This window comes from Podarcis gaigeae (genome assembly GCF_964106915.1).
Source record: "Podarcis gaigeae genome assembly, chromosome: 2".
Classification (NCBI taxonomy): domain Eukaryota; kingdom Metazoa; phylum Chordata; class Lepidosauria; order Squamata; family Lacertidae; genus Podarcis; species Podarcis gaigeae.
The window spans coordinates 25195603-25214783 of record NC_139679.1 but is presented as its reverse complement, the minus strand read 5'-3'; the positions used below and the strand labels follow the sequence as shown (position 1 = coordinate 25214783).

The following is a 19181-nucleotide window of genomic DNA, read 5'->3' as shown; positions in this document are numbered from 1 at the left end:
AGAAAAAAAAGCACGTTATCGAGAATATGTTGGTTATAGTCAGCGTGAGAATCCCACTTCTTCCTCTTCTTCTTCAGAAAAGAAAGCAAACAGTAGGAGTCTGCTCAAAATCGATCTTGTTTGTGTGGGTAAAAGTGCGCAGGCACCTTATCTTAAAGCGATAGCATTCATTTTTTAAGTCCGCATTTTCTGCCACCGGCAGCTGCAAATGTGTCCTTGGAAATGGCTGTTATGTGCATTTGTAACACTGCAATTAAAAGATTCCCGCCCCCTCCCTATTCAGGGACTAAGGGGAAATGTGTGGTTTTTTAAATATTTTATTTCCAACCTCAGAAGGGAATCGGGTTGTGTTACACACTGGGCTGTACATCTTTTTGTACAGTTTAATAAAAACAAAGCATCATAATTCTAATCTTGAAAAAGAAAGATACATTCAGCAATGAGTTACCTGGAATTACGCATTAGTTAAAACCGGCTAATTTTGCCTGGCGTTGCGTACATACTCACACATTTTTATCTAACACATCAAGGCCTGAATCCACTTATATGGAAGGAAGCTGCTTTGAGCAGAACAGGATGCGCTTCCATGCAAAATGAGCACCGGAATCAAGACACACTGTTTCAAACTTCTAAAATGGCTCATAAATATTTGTCAAACTAAAATAAAACTGAAGCTCCAATCCATTCTTAAGGAAATCAGCCCTGAGTGCTCACTGGAAGGACAGATCCTGAAGCTGAGGCTCCAATACTTTGGCCACCTCATGAGAAGAGAAGACTCCCTGGAAAAGACCCTGATGTTGGGAAAGATTGGGAACACAAGGAGAAGGGACGACAGAGGACGAGATGGTTGGACAGTGTTCTTGAAGCTACCAGCATGAGTTTGACCAAACTGCGGGAGGCAGTGGAAGACAGGAGTGCCTGGCGCCTCTGGTCCATGGGGTCACAAGGAGTCGGACACGACTAAATGGCAACACTAGAAACACTTTCATGGACACCACGGTTTTCCCTTTGCCAACTGATTTTCTGGTGGTCCACCCATGCTGCCCTTTCTAGTCCCCTTAAACCAGGGACAGCACTACCATGAGACAGAGTGAGGTTCCAGGTGGCAAAATGCTAAGTAGGGGACAGAGCTGTGGGTGCCATGTGTTCTGACCTACTTCCTCTAAGCCAGTTTGTGCCATCTGTTGCAGTAGAGGACACTGTGCTGTCACCGCTGTGAATGACCAGTCTGTAGTACAAGGACTGGAGAGAGGTGCCATCTTGCCATTTGCCTCAGGCCGCAAAATGGCTTGGGCGGCATTGCCTTGAACCCTTTCAGCTCATCAAAGAACTGTATGAAGTATCCCTACCTGTGAACTCTTAAATCAAAAAGAGAATAGTCAGAAAAGCACAAATATCAGTTTCTGTATCCTCTCTTTCCTATATGCTTGTTTTCACTATAACTAGCAGAATATCCATCATTATGATACTGTAAAAGGGAGTGTACAACAAAGAGGAAGTCCAAATATTTACAGAAACACAGGGTGGTGCTTAGAGAGAAGAAACCCTGTATGCTTTGAGAAGAGACAGAGTTAAGTCCTCTGAAGATCTCTCCTTTAGGAGTGGATGACTTGTATGGTAAAGTGTAATGTTTTGAATTTGGTGACACTACTAGTGTGGAGATTGAACCTAGCCACTACCCCTGGTGATCCAAATCCTACATAGATGAAGCAGGGACACACTTATACAAGTCTTCCAATTGTAGCCTGGTATAGTAACCATCTAGGGTTTCATTTCTTGGATACACTACAGTGGGATGGCAAACCTGGAATTGAGGGGTGATACATTTAAAGAGCTGGACCATACAGAAGGCTGATCGCCGAAGAATTGATGCTTTTGAATTATGGTGCTGGAGGAGACTCTTGAGAGTCCCATGGACTGCAAGAAGATCAAACCTATCCATTCTGAAAGAAATCAGCTCTGAGTGCTCACTGGAAGGACAGATCCTGAAGCTGAGGCTCATGAGACCACCTCATGGGAAGAGAAGACTCCCTGGAAAAGACCCTGATGCCGGGAAAAACTGAGGACACAAGGAGAAGGGGACGACAGAGGATGAGATGGTTGGACAGTGTTCTCGAAGCTACCAGCATGAGTTTGACTAGACTGCGGGAGGCAGTGGAAGACAGGAGTGCCTGGCGTGCTCTGGTCCATGGGGTCACGAAGAGTCAGACACAACTAAACGACTAAACAACAACAACAACCAACACATTTAAATATAGATGTATTAGAGAAAATTGCCCCTAACATCAATGGAGGACAGCATGGTGGAGCTGTGGAGCTCACCTGACCTCCCCTCTGGCTATGTCACTACTTTATACCAGGCAGAGTGGGGGAGTTGTAAGGCAGTGGTAAAGTGCAATAACATTGGTGGAGACAATTCAGTGCTCTTGCCGGTGTGTTTGCATTGTACTGACCTCATTGTTCCTGCTCTTTCTCTCAGAATGCAGCAGCAATTTAGCTGGGACAGTGCAGGAAAATTCAAAAGATGTGGTGTGTAAGGAGATGGATTCTAATGAATACCTGGGATTTCTTTGCCACGGATTAAAACCTTGGCAAGTAGGAGGGGAAACTTGTTGGAACTACTTTGCAGCTCTCGCTAATCCTGAACTCCTGAACCTTGGCCCTTGTTCTCAGATGCATAGGAGTGGAATGTCAAACACGTAAGTCACAAGGAAAGAAATGGGACTTAAGCATAATAATAATAATAATAATAATAATAATAATAATAATAATAATTTATTTGTACCCCGCCCATCTGGCTGGGTTTCCCCAGCCACTCTGGGAGGCTTCCAACGAAGATTAAAAATACATTAAAATGTCACACATTAAAAACTTCCCTGAACAGGGCTGCCTTCAGATGTCTTCTAAATGTCAGGTAGTTGTTTATCTCTTTGACATCTGATGAGAGGGCGTTCCACAGGGTGAGCGCCACTACCACGAAGGCCATTTAGCATTTCACCTTTTCTTGAAGGCATCTATAGGCATTGATCCAGATATCTGCTTGTATGGTGGCTAAATTCGCTTTTAAAGAAAGCTTTTGTATCCATTGAGAAATGCCTTTGCAGGCACTTTCTCTCCCCACAGGGGATGGGGAAAGGTACATTTGGGGTAACATATACCCCTTGGATTATGGTTACAGTGTTGAGAATCAAATTATACACCTGGCATATCTTTGTTTGAGAAGTTTGGAACAGCACCCAGGATTTCCGAAATTCTAAATACTGCATATTTATACATTCAAGAACCTGCGGCTTTTAATGAAAGCGCTTTCAGTCAGTACCATCCAGAAGGTGTTTTGTGTAAATTAAAAGCATTCCAAACACATGCACAAACAGCAAGAGAAGTATATAATATATACACATACACACCATAACAGTTTTGTGTGCTGAGGGTCTTTTAAGCCTGACCCAGGCACTGAAGCCGTTTCAAAGGCAGAAAAAGCTGCTGCCTTCTCTGTGGTGTCCAATACCTTTGAAGTATCTAAGGCAGCTGCTCCTGGCAGATAGGAACTCTTGTTCTCTCTCTCTCTCTCTCTCTCTCTCTCTCTCTCACACACACACACACACACTTTGTTCTCCTTACAGCTGGTATATTTGAAAGACCAACTAAATTAAGTAAAAGTGAAAAACAGAAAGTTTCTCTTTTTAAAAATGACCTTAGTAGATACTTCAAAGGAAAGTGACAAATCTAACGCTGAATGTGAGTGAGATGTCTAGATGGTACCAACAAGGGCCTTGCCATCATATTTTGTTAAAAGAAGGACATTTTGATGAAGAAATATGTAGAGCTCTTTTAAACTGACTCTCAGACTCAGATTGTGTCCTACTATAAACTCCCTTTCGAATGCCAATTCCCAATGTTGACTTTAGCCACTGTCAAACCTTATGTGAGAAGCTCGATTTTTAATGGTGCACAAGGATTTAATTTTAATTTTATAGTACTTTTTATATTCTTTGCTGTGTTATAAGGTGCCCCGCGATCTGATCTGGACACAGGATGGAGTTTTAAATCTCTGACATAAATAAATCAAGCAAGGTTGACTAGTCTAACCAGAATATTCTACCACTATATGGCACCAGTAACCATCTTAGATTACTTTTTAAAAGGATTAAACATATCCACAGATATGTCTGTCAATAGCTATTTATTATTGACATCCACATCACAGAAACAAAATAGCTGTCTGAATACCAAATAATGGAAACAAAGGCAGGTTCACCCTTAACCTCACTCCCTGTGAACCACCGGCATCCAGCTGACTGATGGTCGAATTAATAAATTATTATTTTTGCTGGATACAAATCTAAGGGTTGAGGTTATTTAATATTTTGGTATTTATATCATGCTCTTCTACCAGCAAGGACCCAGAGTAAATTACAAAAGAAGGGAAGAAAGAAAAGATAAGCTAATACATAAATTAATGAACTTGACCAAGGACTGCTGTTTTTTAACCAAACATAACACCAACATTTTTGCAATCAGGATATCAGATTCAAATCTCAATTGATGATCAAATTTTAGGGCAATGTCCATTCTGGAATCCACACATCATTCACAACTGTCCCATTTAGAGTGCTGAAATCCTTCATCGTCTTCATCAATAAAGGCATCTAAGATGTTCACATCATGTTTTTGGTCCATGCTACATGACTGAAGTTTTAGCTCCCAGACATCTCTTCCTGGGAAAAAACAAAACAAACTACCCACCCTTCTGGCAACCTATGACAGGTCCCTCCACTGCTCACAAAAAACCCCCAGGCTATTAAGCTAATTTTCTGCTTAGCTGATAAATCCTTAGAAGGCCACATCTTCCCCCACCTCCCAGTAAAAGCTGGTCCACCAGCATCTCCACAGCAAATACATGAAGGGTAAGGATGGAGTACTCATGGGCCCTCTTCCTATCTGTTTCATTTAAGCAGCAACTTACTGCAGCTGGCATATTGAATCTTGGATAAGGCTAGTGGGGCTGGGGACATTGCACTGCAGATGGAGAGAAAGCACAGAGGTCGCCCATGATGTTCCATGATATCATTTGAACATTCCAGGCTGAATATTTCAAATCACAGGCTTTGCCTTGGCAACATCATTGTATCACCTGAGGCATCTTATATGTAATGCAGAGGAATACACTACCTGTTTGTTTTAGGACTCAATTATAACTCACTTTAATCAACATTTTGGAATGCACTCTTTTACCAAAAAGGCATGACAACCTTCAAGACACAAATCCACAACAGTGCTGCAGAACCTGACTCTACGTAACGCATGAATGAAAAGTTGGTACCATTAAAAGGGATATTTAGAACCTGCGGAGACCATGCTAAAGTTCAGAAATATTCAGAAATGACTCACGCTGAAGTTATCTTGTAGTCTGTTGCCAAAAAAGGCAGCATAAAATGAACAGAATGAACTATTAGTGTAAAGTTTTAAAGAACAGACATCCAAGCAGGGATGAGAAAAAAGAATTTAGCATTAGCTCATAAAGAAGATTTCATGTGAAATTTATATAGATATTCTGGCAGAGGGGCAACTCATGGTTTGTTTTCTGCCAACAAACCATAGTGTGAAACCATAGCTATTGGCTTACAAACATGGCTTGCTTTAACTATGAAGTGATAATATGGGATTTAAACAAAGGAGATGAGTTTCGAGTTCAGCAAACCAGGGTCTGGAATATGTTGAGATATAGCAATATACACCAAACACAATTTGAAACCTCTGGAAATAAATAGGAAGCCTTGCTACAAGTGTAAACAATAGAAAAGAATGCAAACCTTGTGTTAATGAACTGCCTGTGAAACTTAAGTCAACAACATCCAATATTATTATTTTTTAAGAAGAAAATGCAAGTTGGGCCCAGCTGTATCAAAAGGTAAATGCTAGAGGAGTTGTTGTTTATAATATGTATTTATTTTAAAGCTAGCTAGCTAACCTGTTGCTCATATCTTTGCTTGAGCTCTTCAAGCTGCCAGGAGAATTCTTTTGACTGCTTTTCACGGAGAGATTTTGATCTGCTTAGATCTGCTTCCACTCTTTCCATCTAGAAAGTAAGAGACAATATTTAACATATATAAATTAGTTATTTCAAGACAAGACACTGCTGATAACAGTTTTGCCATCAAACAGCTTAAAATGGTCCTGCAGCATTGTTGTGTGTTGCTGAGGGTGATTCAAGGATACAATATCTGTAGTGACAAGACCACCAGCACAATCCAGTTAAAATTTAGTAATTTTCACTGGGAGACTGAAACCAGTGCTGAGCTCTCTCCAGTTTTGCATCTGATGAAGCGGACTCTAGCTCATGAAAAACTGAGGAATAGATTTTGTCTAAAATACTTTGTTGCAGCATTTAATTTAAAACAATGGCAGTTTAAAATGCTGGACTTTGGCTGGAGAATATTCCATCTTTATTTTCCCCTCTCATGCAACTGTGTTTGAATTTCATTATAAATGTGTTTGTCTGTAGTAATTAAATGCAATACTGTATACTGATTCTGAAAACAGTCATCACTGGGGTTATTATATTTGCACTCAGGAAAGACTTTTGCTCAAGCTTTCCTGGCTTCTTACATTTTTTTTTTATCTTATAGACTACATGACATGACTTGCTTGCTAAATATACCTGGATTGTTTAACCAAATATTTGCCTGTTTGCCCTTGCATTCTGAATGCGATAATACAGTTGAACAATACAGTTGACATTATTGTATGATACATAGAAGTGGCACAGAAAATCCAACAAGCAAATATCATCAATAATTTGTGCATGGAAAATTGCATGCACTTATAATCTACAGTATTTCCAGGTAGGGAAAAGATCCCTATCTGGAAATCTGGAAAGCCACTGCCAGTCAATGTTGGCATCACTGTGCAAGACAGACCAATGGCTCGACTCTGAAAAAAGGCAAGTGATGCTCCTAACTCATTTCCTAATTTAGTTATTTGTATTATCAGCATGTGGACGCAGGTGGCGCTGTGGGTTAAAGCCTCAGCGCCTAGGACTTGCCGATCGAAAGGTCGGCGGTTCGAATCCCTGCGGCGGGGTGCGCTCCCGCTGCTCGGTCCCAGCGCCTGCCAACCTAGCAGTTCGAAAGCACCTCCTGGTGCAAGTAGATAAATAGGGACCGCTTACCAGCGGGAAGGTAAACGGCGTTTCCGTGTGCGGCTCTGGCTTGCCAGAGCAGCGATGTCACGCTGGCCACGTGACCCGGAAGTGTCTCCGGACAGCGCTGGCCCCTGGCCTCTTAAGTGAGATGGGCGCACAACCCCAGAGTCTGTCAAGACTGGCCCGTACGGGCAGGGGTACCTTTACCTTTACCTTTTATTATCAGCATAGTGGTCAGATTTGTGTCATGCATGCTTCCAGAGACCTAAATTAAGCAGAATCATCACTCTTTCTACTTCTGATGTTCAAACTATGAGTGCCTTTGTTTACGTAGCCAAAAGAGAAGCATCGATGCACAAAGAGGGAGGTGTCAGCAGGCTTCCCCCCAAAAAACAATAGTAGAAAAAAATAAATATGGGGGGGGGGTTTTTCCAGGTAGTGGATGGGAACTAAAACTAATGACATCAGAAGCCCCTAGAACAGAATCTACTGAAAGCAAATAAAACTTGTGGGCTACATAGAAGGGGCTAGGTAATAATATTTAGGTAAATAAATGAAAAAGATCGCTTGCTAGAAGCTATCTAGAAAGGCATATACAAATGGACATCCAGAGAGGTTAGCTTTTAGGAAGTCTCATCTGGAAGGAGGAGAACATCATGTGCCCCAAGTTCCAATTCATGAGCATGACCTCAAGATGAAAAAAGACTATAATTCAAGGTAAATGTCTGCTCTGTTTAGAATCATAGGGAGCAAGTCAGATGTTGAAGAGAGAGGATGCATTGTATAGCACCTTTAATTTTGTCTTTGCTTAGCTGTGTAATTAAACATTTGAGACTCTTTGATTTTTACTACCACTTTGTGCTCAATATTTTTAGAAAGGTATTCTTTTAAAAGAAAATGGAGGGACCACATCCTGTGTTGTTTTTGGTTTCTCCTAACTGGACTATGAAGGTTGATGAAACACTATGTTTTTTAAAAAGGGTGGGGTGATAAAACTAGGGTTCGCAGGAGTAACATCCCATAGTAACACTTGGGAGGGAATAGTAGGGGCATGAATACTGTGATTGAAGAGTTCATAGTCTCAAGAGATAAAGGAAGGCCAAGATTATCAGAAGTATTATCAGAGGTATTTAGCTGGAAGATACCCATAATCCCTCTGGCGGTGGTTGCTTGGAAGTACACATCTTCTGCCAGTATTGGGATTATAAGGCGGGGGACGACGACGACCTGGAGTTCTAATAACGTCAGATTTCAACTTGTGCAGAATTTCTGTCCCCAGTTAGAACCACTTGTTACAGTTATTTGCTATTTAGTGATAATCCTTATTCAATTTAAATACCACCCCTGTTTATAATTATTATTTTGTCTTTGATTTGCTTATGTGCATTTATTGACCACTCTTCCCTGTGCAGTCTCAAAGTGGGTTACACAAAGGGTTGTATCCAACCAAATCACCCTGTTAGCACAATGATTTCCACCTGTGCAGCGGGACTCCTCCTACCCCACAATCTGCTCTGGAGGGTTGGGAAACTCCCCAGAAGAGATGAAGGGGCATAGGGAGAGGATAGGGAGTGGAAGTCCTATTGCACAGTTGAAAGTCCTTGAGCTAATGACATGACTTCTTGAATACAACTCATACAGTTTAAATCAGTGATGGCCAAACTTGGCCCTCCAGCTGTTTTTTGACTACAACTCCCATCATCCCTAGCTAACAGGACCAGTGGTCAGGGATGATGGGAATTGTAGTCCCAAAACAGCTGTAGGGCCAAGTTTGGCCATCACTGGTTTAAATTAAAACAAGTAAGCCATACAATACTTAAACCATCAGTTAGGCCATTTCAAACAGTAAGCAAAAAGAGCAACAACAGTCTCAACAGCGATTCTCATCTTTCACCCCAAAAAGGTGGACTCAGACGCACTGATGAAATGGGGAATACCACATGTGTGGAACCCTTGGCTCCACAAGATAGAGTAGAATGGGATACAAATGTGATAAAGAATGTATTTCACATTAGAACAAATTATGTAATAGTACACACCCCAGTCCTCAGACCCACATAAAATGAAGCTTAAGAACATATGATTGCATTTTCCCACATTCTTCCTCTCTTTTTCTGTTATCTCCATACTTCCTTCAGCTGTTGAATTTTAGATAACAGCCTCTTTTTAAAACTAATATTACCCTGGGGGGAAATGCGTGTGTGGATGGCACTGCATAAATAAAAATACTAATACCAAATCCCTCTCTAAAATAAAAATGAAAAGTGTGGCCTGGTCGTCTCATTTGCCAAGACTGACAAGCACTAGAGCTAAAATAGTGGGCATTATTTATATGATCATTTCTTCTGGTACAGTAGCCAATTATTTCACTTCCATTTTTTATTTGTTTCAGATTAGGTTAAGCCATCATGAAGTCCACAGTCCACAGGCAGCACACCAGCCGTGAATTGCTAACTGACCACATAAGGAAACCAAAGAAAAAGTTGATTTGAAACCACTTATCAAAATCACCCTTCACAAATGAAGAACACTACAACAATCAATTGTGTCATAAGTGTCTGTTTGTGTGCGTAGAAGAACACAGATGCATCCAGGGCCTTCTTCAAAGGATTTCCCCACGCAGCTCCAATGGTGAACAATACAGTGGTACCTCGGGTTAAGTACTTAATTCGTTCCAGAGGTCTGTTCTTAACCTGAAACTGTTCTTAACCTGAAGCACTACTTTAACTAATGGGGCCTCCTGCTGCCGCCGCGCTGCAGAAGCACGATTTCTGGTCTTATCCTGAAGCAAAGTTCTTAACCTGAAGCACTATTTCTGGGTTAGCAGAGTCTGTAACCTGAAGCATATGTGACCTGAAGTGTATGTAACCCGAGGTACCACTGTACATGCATCATGTTTCGTGATATGTTCAAACTTTGGCAATGACTATATTCATTTAACTCTGGCATGGTTCATAGCAGCAGAATCAAGGCTTAAGGGTAGAAATGATGTGGAGAAATTATCAAAGCGCAGAAATATTCGGCGATGAACTGGGCACAAACCGAGAGAAAACACACACACCTCCATAGTTAGCATTCTATCAACAGCCCCATTAACAGACATCTGATTATTACGACAGCCATGAGCCTTGGCAAAATAAAAAGCAGATGGTAACAATATCAGAAAGCCATAAATTATATAGTCTAATAAATAAAATATTGGTTATAGTAACTGAAAAATCCACAATACTGTCCACACTTACTTTCTCAATAAAAGAATAAAATGAAAAAATGAGGATATATAAAAGATATTGTGTTGCTAAAACTTTAACTTTATGCCATCGATAGCTACATTAAAAAGAAGATAATTCTTTCTGATACAACATTGTACTATGAACAGAAATTTAAGAATATAAAACCTATGGGCTTAGAACTGCAACATTTTACCATGTTGATCCTTTTTGCATGCACTACAGCAGAACTTTAAGGTTTAACTGAGCTCCAATGTTAATTAGAACAAATGTGAAGTCTACCTTAGCACCTGGACCCAGGCTATTTAGCACACCGAATCCCTGTGACAGGTGGATTTAATCGATTCAAAAATAACACCAAACCACGATCAGGCATTAAATGATTAAGCCATGTGCTCAAATGCTCCCCATTACCCCTCATGTTCTGCTGGATTAAACCACAGAGCCTAGTGCTTGCCAATCAGAAGGTCGGCGGTTCGAATCCCCGCGACGGGGTGAGCTCCCGTTGCTCAGTCCCTGCTCTTGCCAACCTAGCAGTTCGAAAACACGTCAAAGTGCAAGTAGATAAATAGGTACAGCTCTGGCAGGAAGGTAAATGGCGTTTCCATGCACTGCTCTGGTTCGCCAGAAGTGGGAAGCTGTCTGCGGATAAACGCCGGCTCCCTCGGTCAGTAAAGCGAGATAGGCACCACAACCCCAGAGTCGTCTGCAAGTGGACTTAACGGTCAGGGGTTTACCTTTAATTTCTCAGCCTGTTCATAATTTGCTGGTTCTGATGTAACAGCAAGCAACAATTTGACCAAATATGTTCTAAAACTCAGGTGTAGGAAATATGTGTAGGTTGGCTATCACCAACATTTCCTCAAGGAGCCTCTTATGCAGAATCATGAATTTTTGACTTTTTAACAGAGGATTATATTTACTTCAAACAAGCCAAGTGTTGTTCCTGTTGTTGTTTAGTCATCTTAGTCGTGTTCAACTCTCCCTGACCCCATGAACCAGAGCATGCTCCCCCTCAGTCAAATTGTTGTTGTTGTTGTTGTTGTTTAGTCGTTTAGTTGTGTCTGACTCTTCGTGACCCCATGGACCAGAGCACGCCAGGCACTCCTGTCTCCCATTGCCTCCCACAGTCTAGTCAAACTCATGCTGGTAGCTTCGAGAACATTGTCCAACCATCTCATCCTCTGTCGTCCCCTTCTCCTTGTGCCCTCCATCGTTCCCAACATCAGGGTCTTTTCCAGGGAGTCTTCTCTTCTCATGAGGTAGTCTCATGAGCCTCAGCTTCAGGATCTGTCCTTCGAGTGAGCACTCAGGGCTGATTTCCTTCAGAATGGATAGGTTTGATCTTCTTGCAGTCCATGAAACTCTCAAGAGTCTCCTCCAGCACCATAATTCAAAAGCATCAATTCTTCGGCGATCAGCCTTCTTTATGGTCCAGCTCTCGCTTCCATACATCACTCCTGGGGAAACCATAGCTTTAACTATACGGACCTTTGTTGGCAAGGTGATGTCTCTGCTTTTTAGGACTCCTTAATTCAACAACTGTAACTGTGATGAACATGGGTGTGGGAGCTGAAGGAATCAGCCTTAGAACTCAGTATATGACTCAGTTCCCTACGCAGTACAGATGTTTTTGTCAGCAGGTCTATTCAGTTCTTTTTTTCTGGGGGTACGCAGGGGTACGCATACCCCTAAACATTTTGTGAATTTAAGTTTGGCCTCATTGAGGGGCAGTATTTCAATATGAGTAGGAAAATGAGAGAACCCCTAAACATTTTTAATGGGAAAAAAAAGCCCTGAGTCTATTTATTTTATTGGGTGTTTTTTAAAAAAGTTTGTGGCTTCTTCAGCAGCTCCAGAGTGCAGACTATGTGTACTCCCCAGTGTACAGATTATCCCCAAGGAGCTGGCAAACGTGATGTTCCTTCCTACCAGGGGTTCCTTTGTGGGCGGAGAGGGGGTGCCTCACTGCTCTTCCATCCAACTTGAATTCTTTCTGCCCAACACCTAATATCTGGAGACACCATCCAGAATATATGCCTCCCATATTTTTCTAACTAAAAATTAAGCTATTTACTGGTTTCACAAGTGTACCAATATACACACACACAACCAGTGAACCACTAAACAAGGCTATATTGCACTATACGTATATTGAGACAAATATTTTAGAATTTCTGGAGTAATTGCACTCCTGTTTCACATTTCTGTCCCACCCATCACTGATATATTGCCGCATCCCTGTGTTTCCACTGGCCTATAAGAAATTGGCTGGGAAATCCTTCCTCCTCTCTACCCCAGTGGTACAGGGATCCCTCAAACTCACTCAACAAACAGAGCCTCACATGACAATGGTTCCCCCCTTCCTTTTGTTTTAAAAATATATCACTTGCTATTTGCCATGCTTACATGGCCCTTTCTCCATTTCTTTTCATTTGCCTTAAACAGTCATTGTGCTGCTGCATCCGAGAGAATACCTATGACCCTTTCACAGGAAATATTGTGCCTTACCTGCACTGCAAGACTGAAATTAAATGCAAGTGGCTTCAGTAATGAAATGAGGAGAAAGGTTTCCTACCCTGCCAGGCTTTCACATTATCGCAACAGTGAGATTGGCTAGATACATCTAAAGTGAATTTTCCATTAAAATGAAGAAATAAGAGATGTGAAAAAAGGGAGATAAGATGCAACCCAGAACAATGCATAAACTAGTATTTTATTCTTGGAACTTCTGGAAAAAGCCCTAATCAGTAATACTGCTACGGATAGTTTTATAGCAATGTCAATCCTGGCTTTGTTATAAAGATAAATCAACGGCTAACATCCTTTTTTCTGACTTGCTGGAAAAGCCGTTGCATTGTGAAAGAGTTTGATGTAGCACTATCAAGTGAAGTATGTTTCTGGAAATATAAGATGAGAATATGCTTCCCCACTGAGACAGATAGTTGCAGAAAGGCTGGCATTGTGACCTCCTCACCTGCTCTTTCATTTCAGCATAGACTTTTTCTGAGTTCAGCTCCACCTGCCGCTTAAACTCCTCCAGGGCAGCATCAGCCTGCTGGGCATGCAGCCTCTGTACCTCCATCGCCCGAGTCAGCTGCTCCTCCTTCTCCCTAGAAAGTCAGAGAAATTTTCCATAGTTCAAGTTTCAAATAAAAGAACATGTGCGCTTGTGTAGAAGAAAGGCCTTTAACCCTATCCATTTAAAGTAGTACTCAGGCTTTAATTTCCTGTCCATGGTAATGTCAAACTTCCCTTAGCAATACTTTGAAGGAGAGAACAACAAGTTGGATGATAAATCAACTTGTATAAATCAGAGATTATTTTCACTTGCTCACTGAGTAGTAATAATAATAATAATAATAATAATAATAATAATAATAATTTATTATTTGTACCCCGCCCATCTGGCTGGGCTTCCCCAGCCACTCTGGGTGGCTTCCAACAAAGATAAAAAATACATTAAAATGTCACACATTAAAAACCTCCCTGAACAGGGCTGCCTTCAGATGTCTTCTAAATGTCAGGTACTTGTTTATCTCTTTGACATCTGATGGGAGGGCGTTCCACAGGGCGGGTGCCACTATCGAAAAGGCCCTCTGCCTGGTTCCCTGTAGCTTTGCTTCTCGCAGTGAGGAAACTGCCAGAAGGCCCTCAGCGCTGGACCTCAGTGTCCGGGTAGAACGATGGGGGTGGAGACGCACCTTCAGATATACTGGACCGAGGCCGTTTAGGGCTTTAAAGGTCAACACCAAGACTGAATTGTGCTCGGAAACGCACTGGGAGCTAAAAAGAGCCCAAACATAGGACTAGGCTCTTGTGCAGGTTATTTCACCTTCAAATTTTTCAGCTGTACCAAGGAAGCTTAAGTAGTGCAGCTTTATTGTACCCCATAGAACCGTTTTCTTTAATCTTCCATTAAGTAACGTTAACACATCATCCAAAGATATTTAATCAAGAAAACATTTGGAATATATATGCCTGCATTGTTACAGTATATGCCTACATTAACACATCAACAGAAGTATATCCCCTCCACCATCTCCTCTAAGAAAGAAAGAGGATTACTTGCTGCCTGGTATACGTCAGATTATTAAGTATGGAGAACATGACACACATTGGGATCTTCTCAAGTCAATTTAGTGAAAACTCTTAATGCACAGTTATGATATCAATTCAGCATTTGCATGGGTGACACAACTTATGCTTCAAAAGAGTATGATTATCCCAAGTCACTTTATCTTAATGTCAAACAGTGAACACTAATTTTTAAAGACTAAAGATGCAGCTTTCAGGAGCATTAGAAACTAAAGTATCACAACTGACCATAATATGGTCTTTTTCAGAATTATGCACAGGTTCTTATTCTCGTAACAACCTTTGATCTTGGTATGATGCATGCAGCTGACATGTTTTAAAGCAATATATCATTCCCTCTATTTCCAAAGTTCAGAGGTAGGTGTAGATTCTTACATATCCGAAATCGCACCATCCATGCACAAAAGGGCAGGTTTGGAGAAACTCCAGTGTTTGCAGACGTACAAAAAAGAATGGAAGGAAACAGTCCAAAGTAGCCCAATGATGACTGAATGTGCTCAGGGGACACTGTATGCTGCTTGCTGGTCAGGGGGAATGGAAAACTAGGTGCTGAGACCGGAGCAACTTCCTAGAAGAGAATATGAATAGTTGGCTCGAGCACCAAACAGAAGCACTCCACATTTGTTCATGAATACAAGCATGCCTATTTTCAATTCTCCTTGTATTTATGGTATAAGTTATTGTTTATACTACATTTCCTCTCAACTTCTCTCTTAAATGTGAGTATTCTTAGGTGGTGGTGGTTTTTCTTTCAAAAAAGACTGCTATTTTGTGAGAATAAAACGAATCTGATTTTTACATCCCCCCCCCCAATCTAGGACTCATACCTAACTTGCTTTCTTTATGGTTTTAATATAACAATACATGCGTGTAATATATTTATTTTATGTTTATTTTATTCAGAAAGCTGTTAACCCTTTTTCTTTATAAACTCAAAATGGCTGACAAAAACAATTATACATAAAACAGATGCCTGCTTTTGTTTTTCCAGATTTGTATATTTTTAAATAAATTTCTCTGTTAGCTTTGCCTTTATATATAGCAAAATTATTACTTTTTAAATACATTTCCATTTCTACAGATCTGCATACTGACATATTTCTACACTGTTATGAAGTAACAATGATCTACTATAAACATATCAAACTGAATTTGATATAACTGAAAGGCTATCTGTCATTGGGGTGTGTGTGTAAAAGATTGATTAAAGTCACAGGTTATACATTTCCACAAAAAAGGCTCATAGGCATGTAAACTCTAGAATAATTTCCACTAGGCTTAGATAGAAGTTTTGAAAGGTTTGGAGTGTGTGTGTTTTTTAAAAAAATAGTGATCTATGTCTTCCAAAGGGACGCGGGTGGCGCTGTGGGTTAAACCACAGAGCCTAGGACTTGCCAATCGGAAGGTTAGCGGTTCAAAACCCCGCAACGGGGTGAGCTCCCATTGCTCGGTCCCTGTTCCTGCCAACCTAGCAGTTCGAAAACACATCAAAGTGCAAATAGATAAATAGGTACCACTCCGGCGGGAAGGAAAACGGCGTTTCCATGTGCTGCTCTGGTTCACCAGAAGCTGCTTAGTCATGCTGGCCACATGACCCAGAAGCTGTATGCTGGCTCCCTCAGCCAATAAAGTGAGATGAGTGCCGCAACCTCAGAGTCGGCCATGACTGGACCTAATGGTCAGGGGTCCCTTTACCTTTACCTATGTCTTTTAAAGATAGTGGTTAATTTTAGCTTTGGCTGCACTACTTAGAAGGAAGTTCCACTGAATTCCGATGTGTGTAGAACTGCAGTCTAACGCTGCCATTCAACACCCCCCCCACACACACATACACACACTTTGTGTGGGGCTGGATTGTGTGCAGTTTTTTGTCCCACCCACCAAATGGGCAGGTAGGCAGAAGGGCTGCTGGTGGGTTCCCCACTAATAGAAACCTGTAGAAAGTCCTGAAAAGGCCCTTTTTCATGAGTGCATCACACCCAATTCAGGTTGAATTCTGCTCTAGCTCCAAGCTGGCACTGTTATTTGCCCCCACTTTCCTCCTGGATGGTGTGAGCAGCAGGGCTGCTTATACAGTGTTGGTTCCACCGTTCTGTTAAGCACTGCCAACTTGCAAAGCCAGGGTTTTGATTGCACCCTTACCAAAGATGAAAAAGCAGCTTGCTGCAAATAGCTGTTTAGGAAAACATGTACTTGTGCAGAGTCATCAACATTCAGCCAGCTCAAAAGAAAACAAATAAAAACAGAATAATAGAACTGTATAATAAAGGGACTCTGAGGACCATCTTGTCCAGTCCCCTACAATGATGGAATATGCAGCTGACTCATACGGGGATCGAACCTGCAACCTTGCCTCCTGTGAAACCCTTTGCGTTGAAGGAACACAGAGAGGCAAACGCAAGCTGCCGATGAACCGAAAACATGACATTCAATGTTATTGCCTTTGAATATGCAAAGTAAGTTTATCTTCTCAGACTGTTGGCTGATACTTACATTATCTAAACCAACCAACGCACTCCATCTTACTCTCTGAGATAACTGCATTGAAATCTGTTGTGCTTCAGGAATCTGATTTCATTTCTGATGTATTTCAACTATCAACCTCTTGAGAAGTTGCCAGCCAGGAATCACCATCCATTGATTTTCCAGGGTGCAGAAGCCAGTTCTACATCTACAGCAATAATTTGTAGTTCGCAACTTTTCCCCTCCAGGATATTGAGAAGTATTGTTTCCATCAAGCATTAAAATATTCACTTTGAAGGTCTCCCTCCCACCCCCGGTATTACTTGTTGCAGTGCCCAATACTATACAGTTACATCACTCAAATCCCTTAAAAACTGAGCTGGCATGAATATTAAAAGCACAAATTTAATCTTTGGCCTCAATTTATTTGTAAGAAAAAAAATCCTTTCATCTCAATGTATAAAGGATATGGTTACAGAATTAGCAGAATTGCGTAAATAATCTCCATTTAAACATGACTATGAAGTCTAAATAACAATTTAAGGAAGAAATGTACAAATAAAGTGAGAATATGTATTCTAAATACTTGTCTTAAGTGTTTAAGCAATTATTTCACTTCCATCTCTCTTCCAAAATATAAAAACAACTCTGTACAGAAGAGATAATAGCAAAATATTCACAATGAGATCAACTAAAACTAGGGGTGATCCAATGGTTGGTATACTAATAATCTCAGAATATATTTGTGGCTTACTACATGTCAAAACACAAACAATTACTTGTAATAACCACCGCAACTCAACAGTAACTTTGTGCATAAGGGAAAGGGCAAATCAATTAACAGAACAACTATTTCAGCATTTGAAAAGTCCTCTGGAACTACTTCCCATTTGATATCACTTATTTCAGATATTAAAAAGCCACAAGAAACACTAGGGAGATAAGAAGACCTTGCGACTGACTCAGTTGGTTTAACAGGTCCACAGGTTTCTGTTAAAAACCTCGTAATCTGAATGGATTTATGCTTGACTGGTGTATAACTTTCCCAACAAAGGATAAGAGTTAAAAACTTTATCAGGCAGAAGATGTTTTTGCACTCCACTCCAGGGACAAACTTTATGAAATACCAATAAAACTCGCTAGCAAGAGTATGCATTACAAGGAAAATCCTGAGAAACTTTGTTCAGGAACTTGATTTCTTCTCTTAGACTTTTTCAATTTATTTATACCTCTCAGAGAAAACACACACACACACCCCAAAACCTCCTGGGTATTCTAATTACTATTCCTGCCCAAAAGAAAGGGAGCAGCCTCTGCAGGTTTTAATAAATCAAATAAGAATCATTTTTATCTTTTGTCTTAAGGTACGTAGGTACTTGAAAGTATCAGGAGCTTGGAGCATTTGTCATTTATTTCTCAATCCATCCCAGAGACCTACAACGACCCTCCAAGCTGCTTAACACAAGCCACTGAAACATCAACCTAAACCTGGATGATACACATATTCTGACAAAAATAAAGAGGAATAGTGGCTGTCATGTTGCTAAGCAACAGTTACTAAGCCAAGGCTACCACTGGAAATTCCAGGTACGTTACAGACAGAAGAGACCTGTGGCTGTAATGGAAGTCTAGAAATAAAGAGCCACTGCAAAAGGAAGAGGGTGTATGTTCACATTTCTCGGATTTGGGAGACAAAGGAAAAGCCCATTTTTCTGCAAACTATTTCCACTCTTCTGTCTTGGTCAAGGACCATCCCATCCAGCCTTACTTTCTCCCAAGAAGCTTTCCATGGGAAGGAACAATTCTATGTTTCTTTTCTTAAGGACAATTGTAGAATAAGGGTTTGGGATAGTCCATTTCTGTTTTGGTATCACAGTTCCAAAGTATACTTCCAGAAGAGCCTCATCTTTCTCCGACTTTACTTAGTGATAGGGAAATGATGATCTAGCTCCTGTACTTAAGACTTGTGCACATCTTTAGTATCTCAGCATTCTCCTGAGATGCTACAACTGCTATGTGGCTGAATAGACTGTAAATTAGGAGAGTAAAATACAGCAGCTTCCATCTAGACATTTAAAAGTGTTTACAAACAGCTGTAAATCTTCTGGGAAGTAGCCAGTTATTTTTCCCCCTGCAGTTTATTGTATTATATATACAAAATATTGTGGGTTGTTGTTGTTAGGAAATACATTGAAAGAAATCATACAAATGAGCTTATAAATGACACTCCCTATACGAGGTTATCG

At 40.8% G+C, this 19181-nt stretch overlaps 1 protein-coding gene across 5 annotated transcripts in view; it reads right to left on the bottom strand.

Moving 5' to 3' along the window:
- CEP112 (centrosomal protein 112) overlaps positions 1–19181 on the bottom strand; it is a 219169-nt gene that overhangs the window by 108388 nt on the left and 91600 nt on the right. For all 5 annotated transcript variants that reach the window (XR_014561326.1, XM_083727455.1, XM_083727457.1 and 2 more), the window contains 2 exons: positions 13352–13487; positions 5972–6079 (listed from right to left, as the gene is read on the bottom strand). Coding sequence is in view for 4 of the 5 variants with exons in the window: in XM_083727455.1 (XP_083583581.1) it covers positions 5972–6079; positions 13352–13487 (244 nt within the window). In the remaining variant the exon portion in view is untranslated. The remainder of the gene's footprint in view (positions 1–5971; positions 6080–13351; positions 13488–19181) is intronic.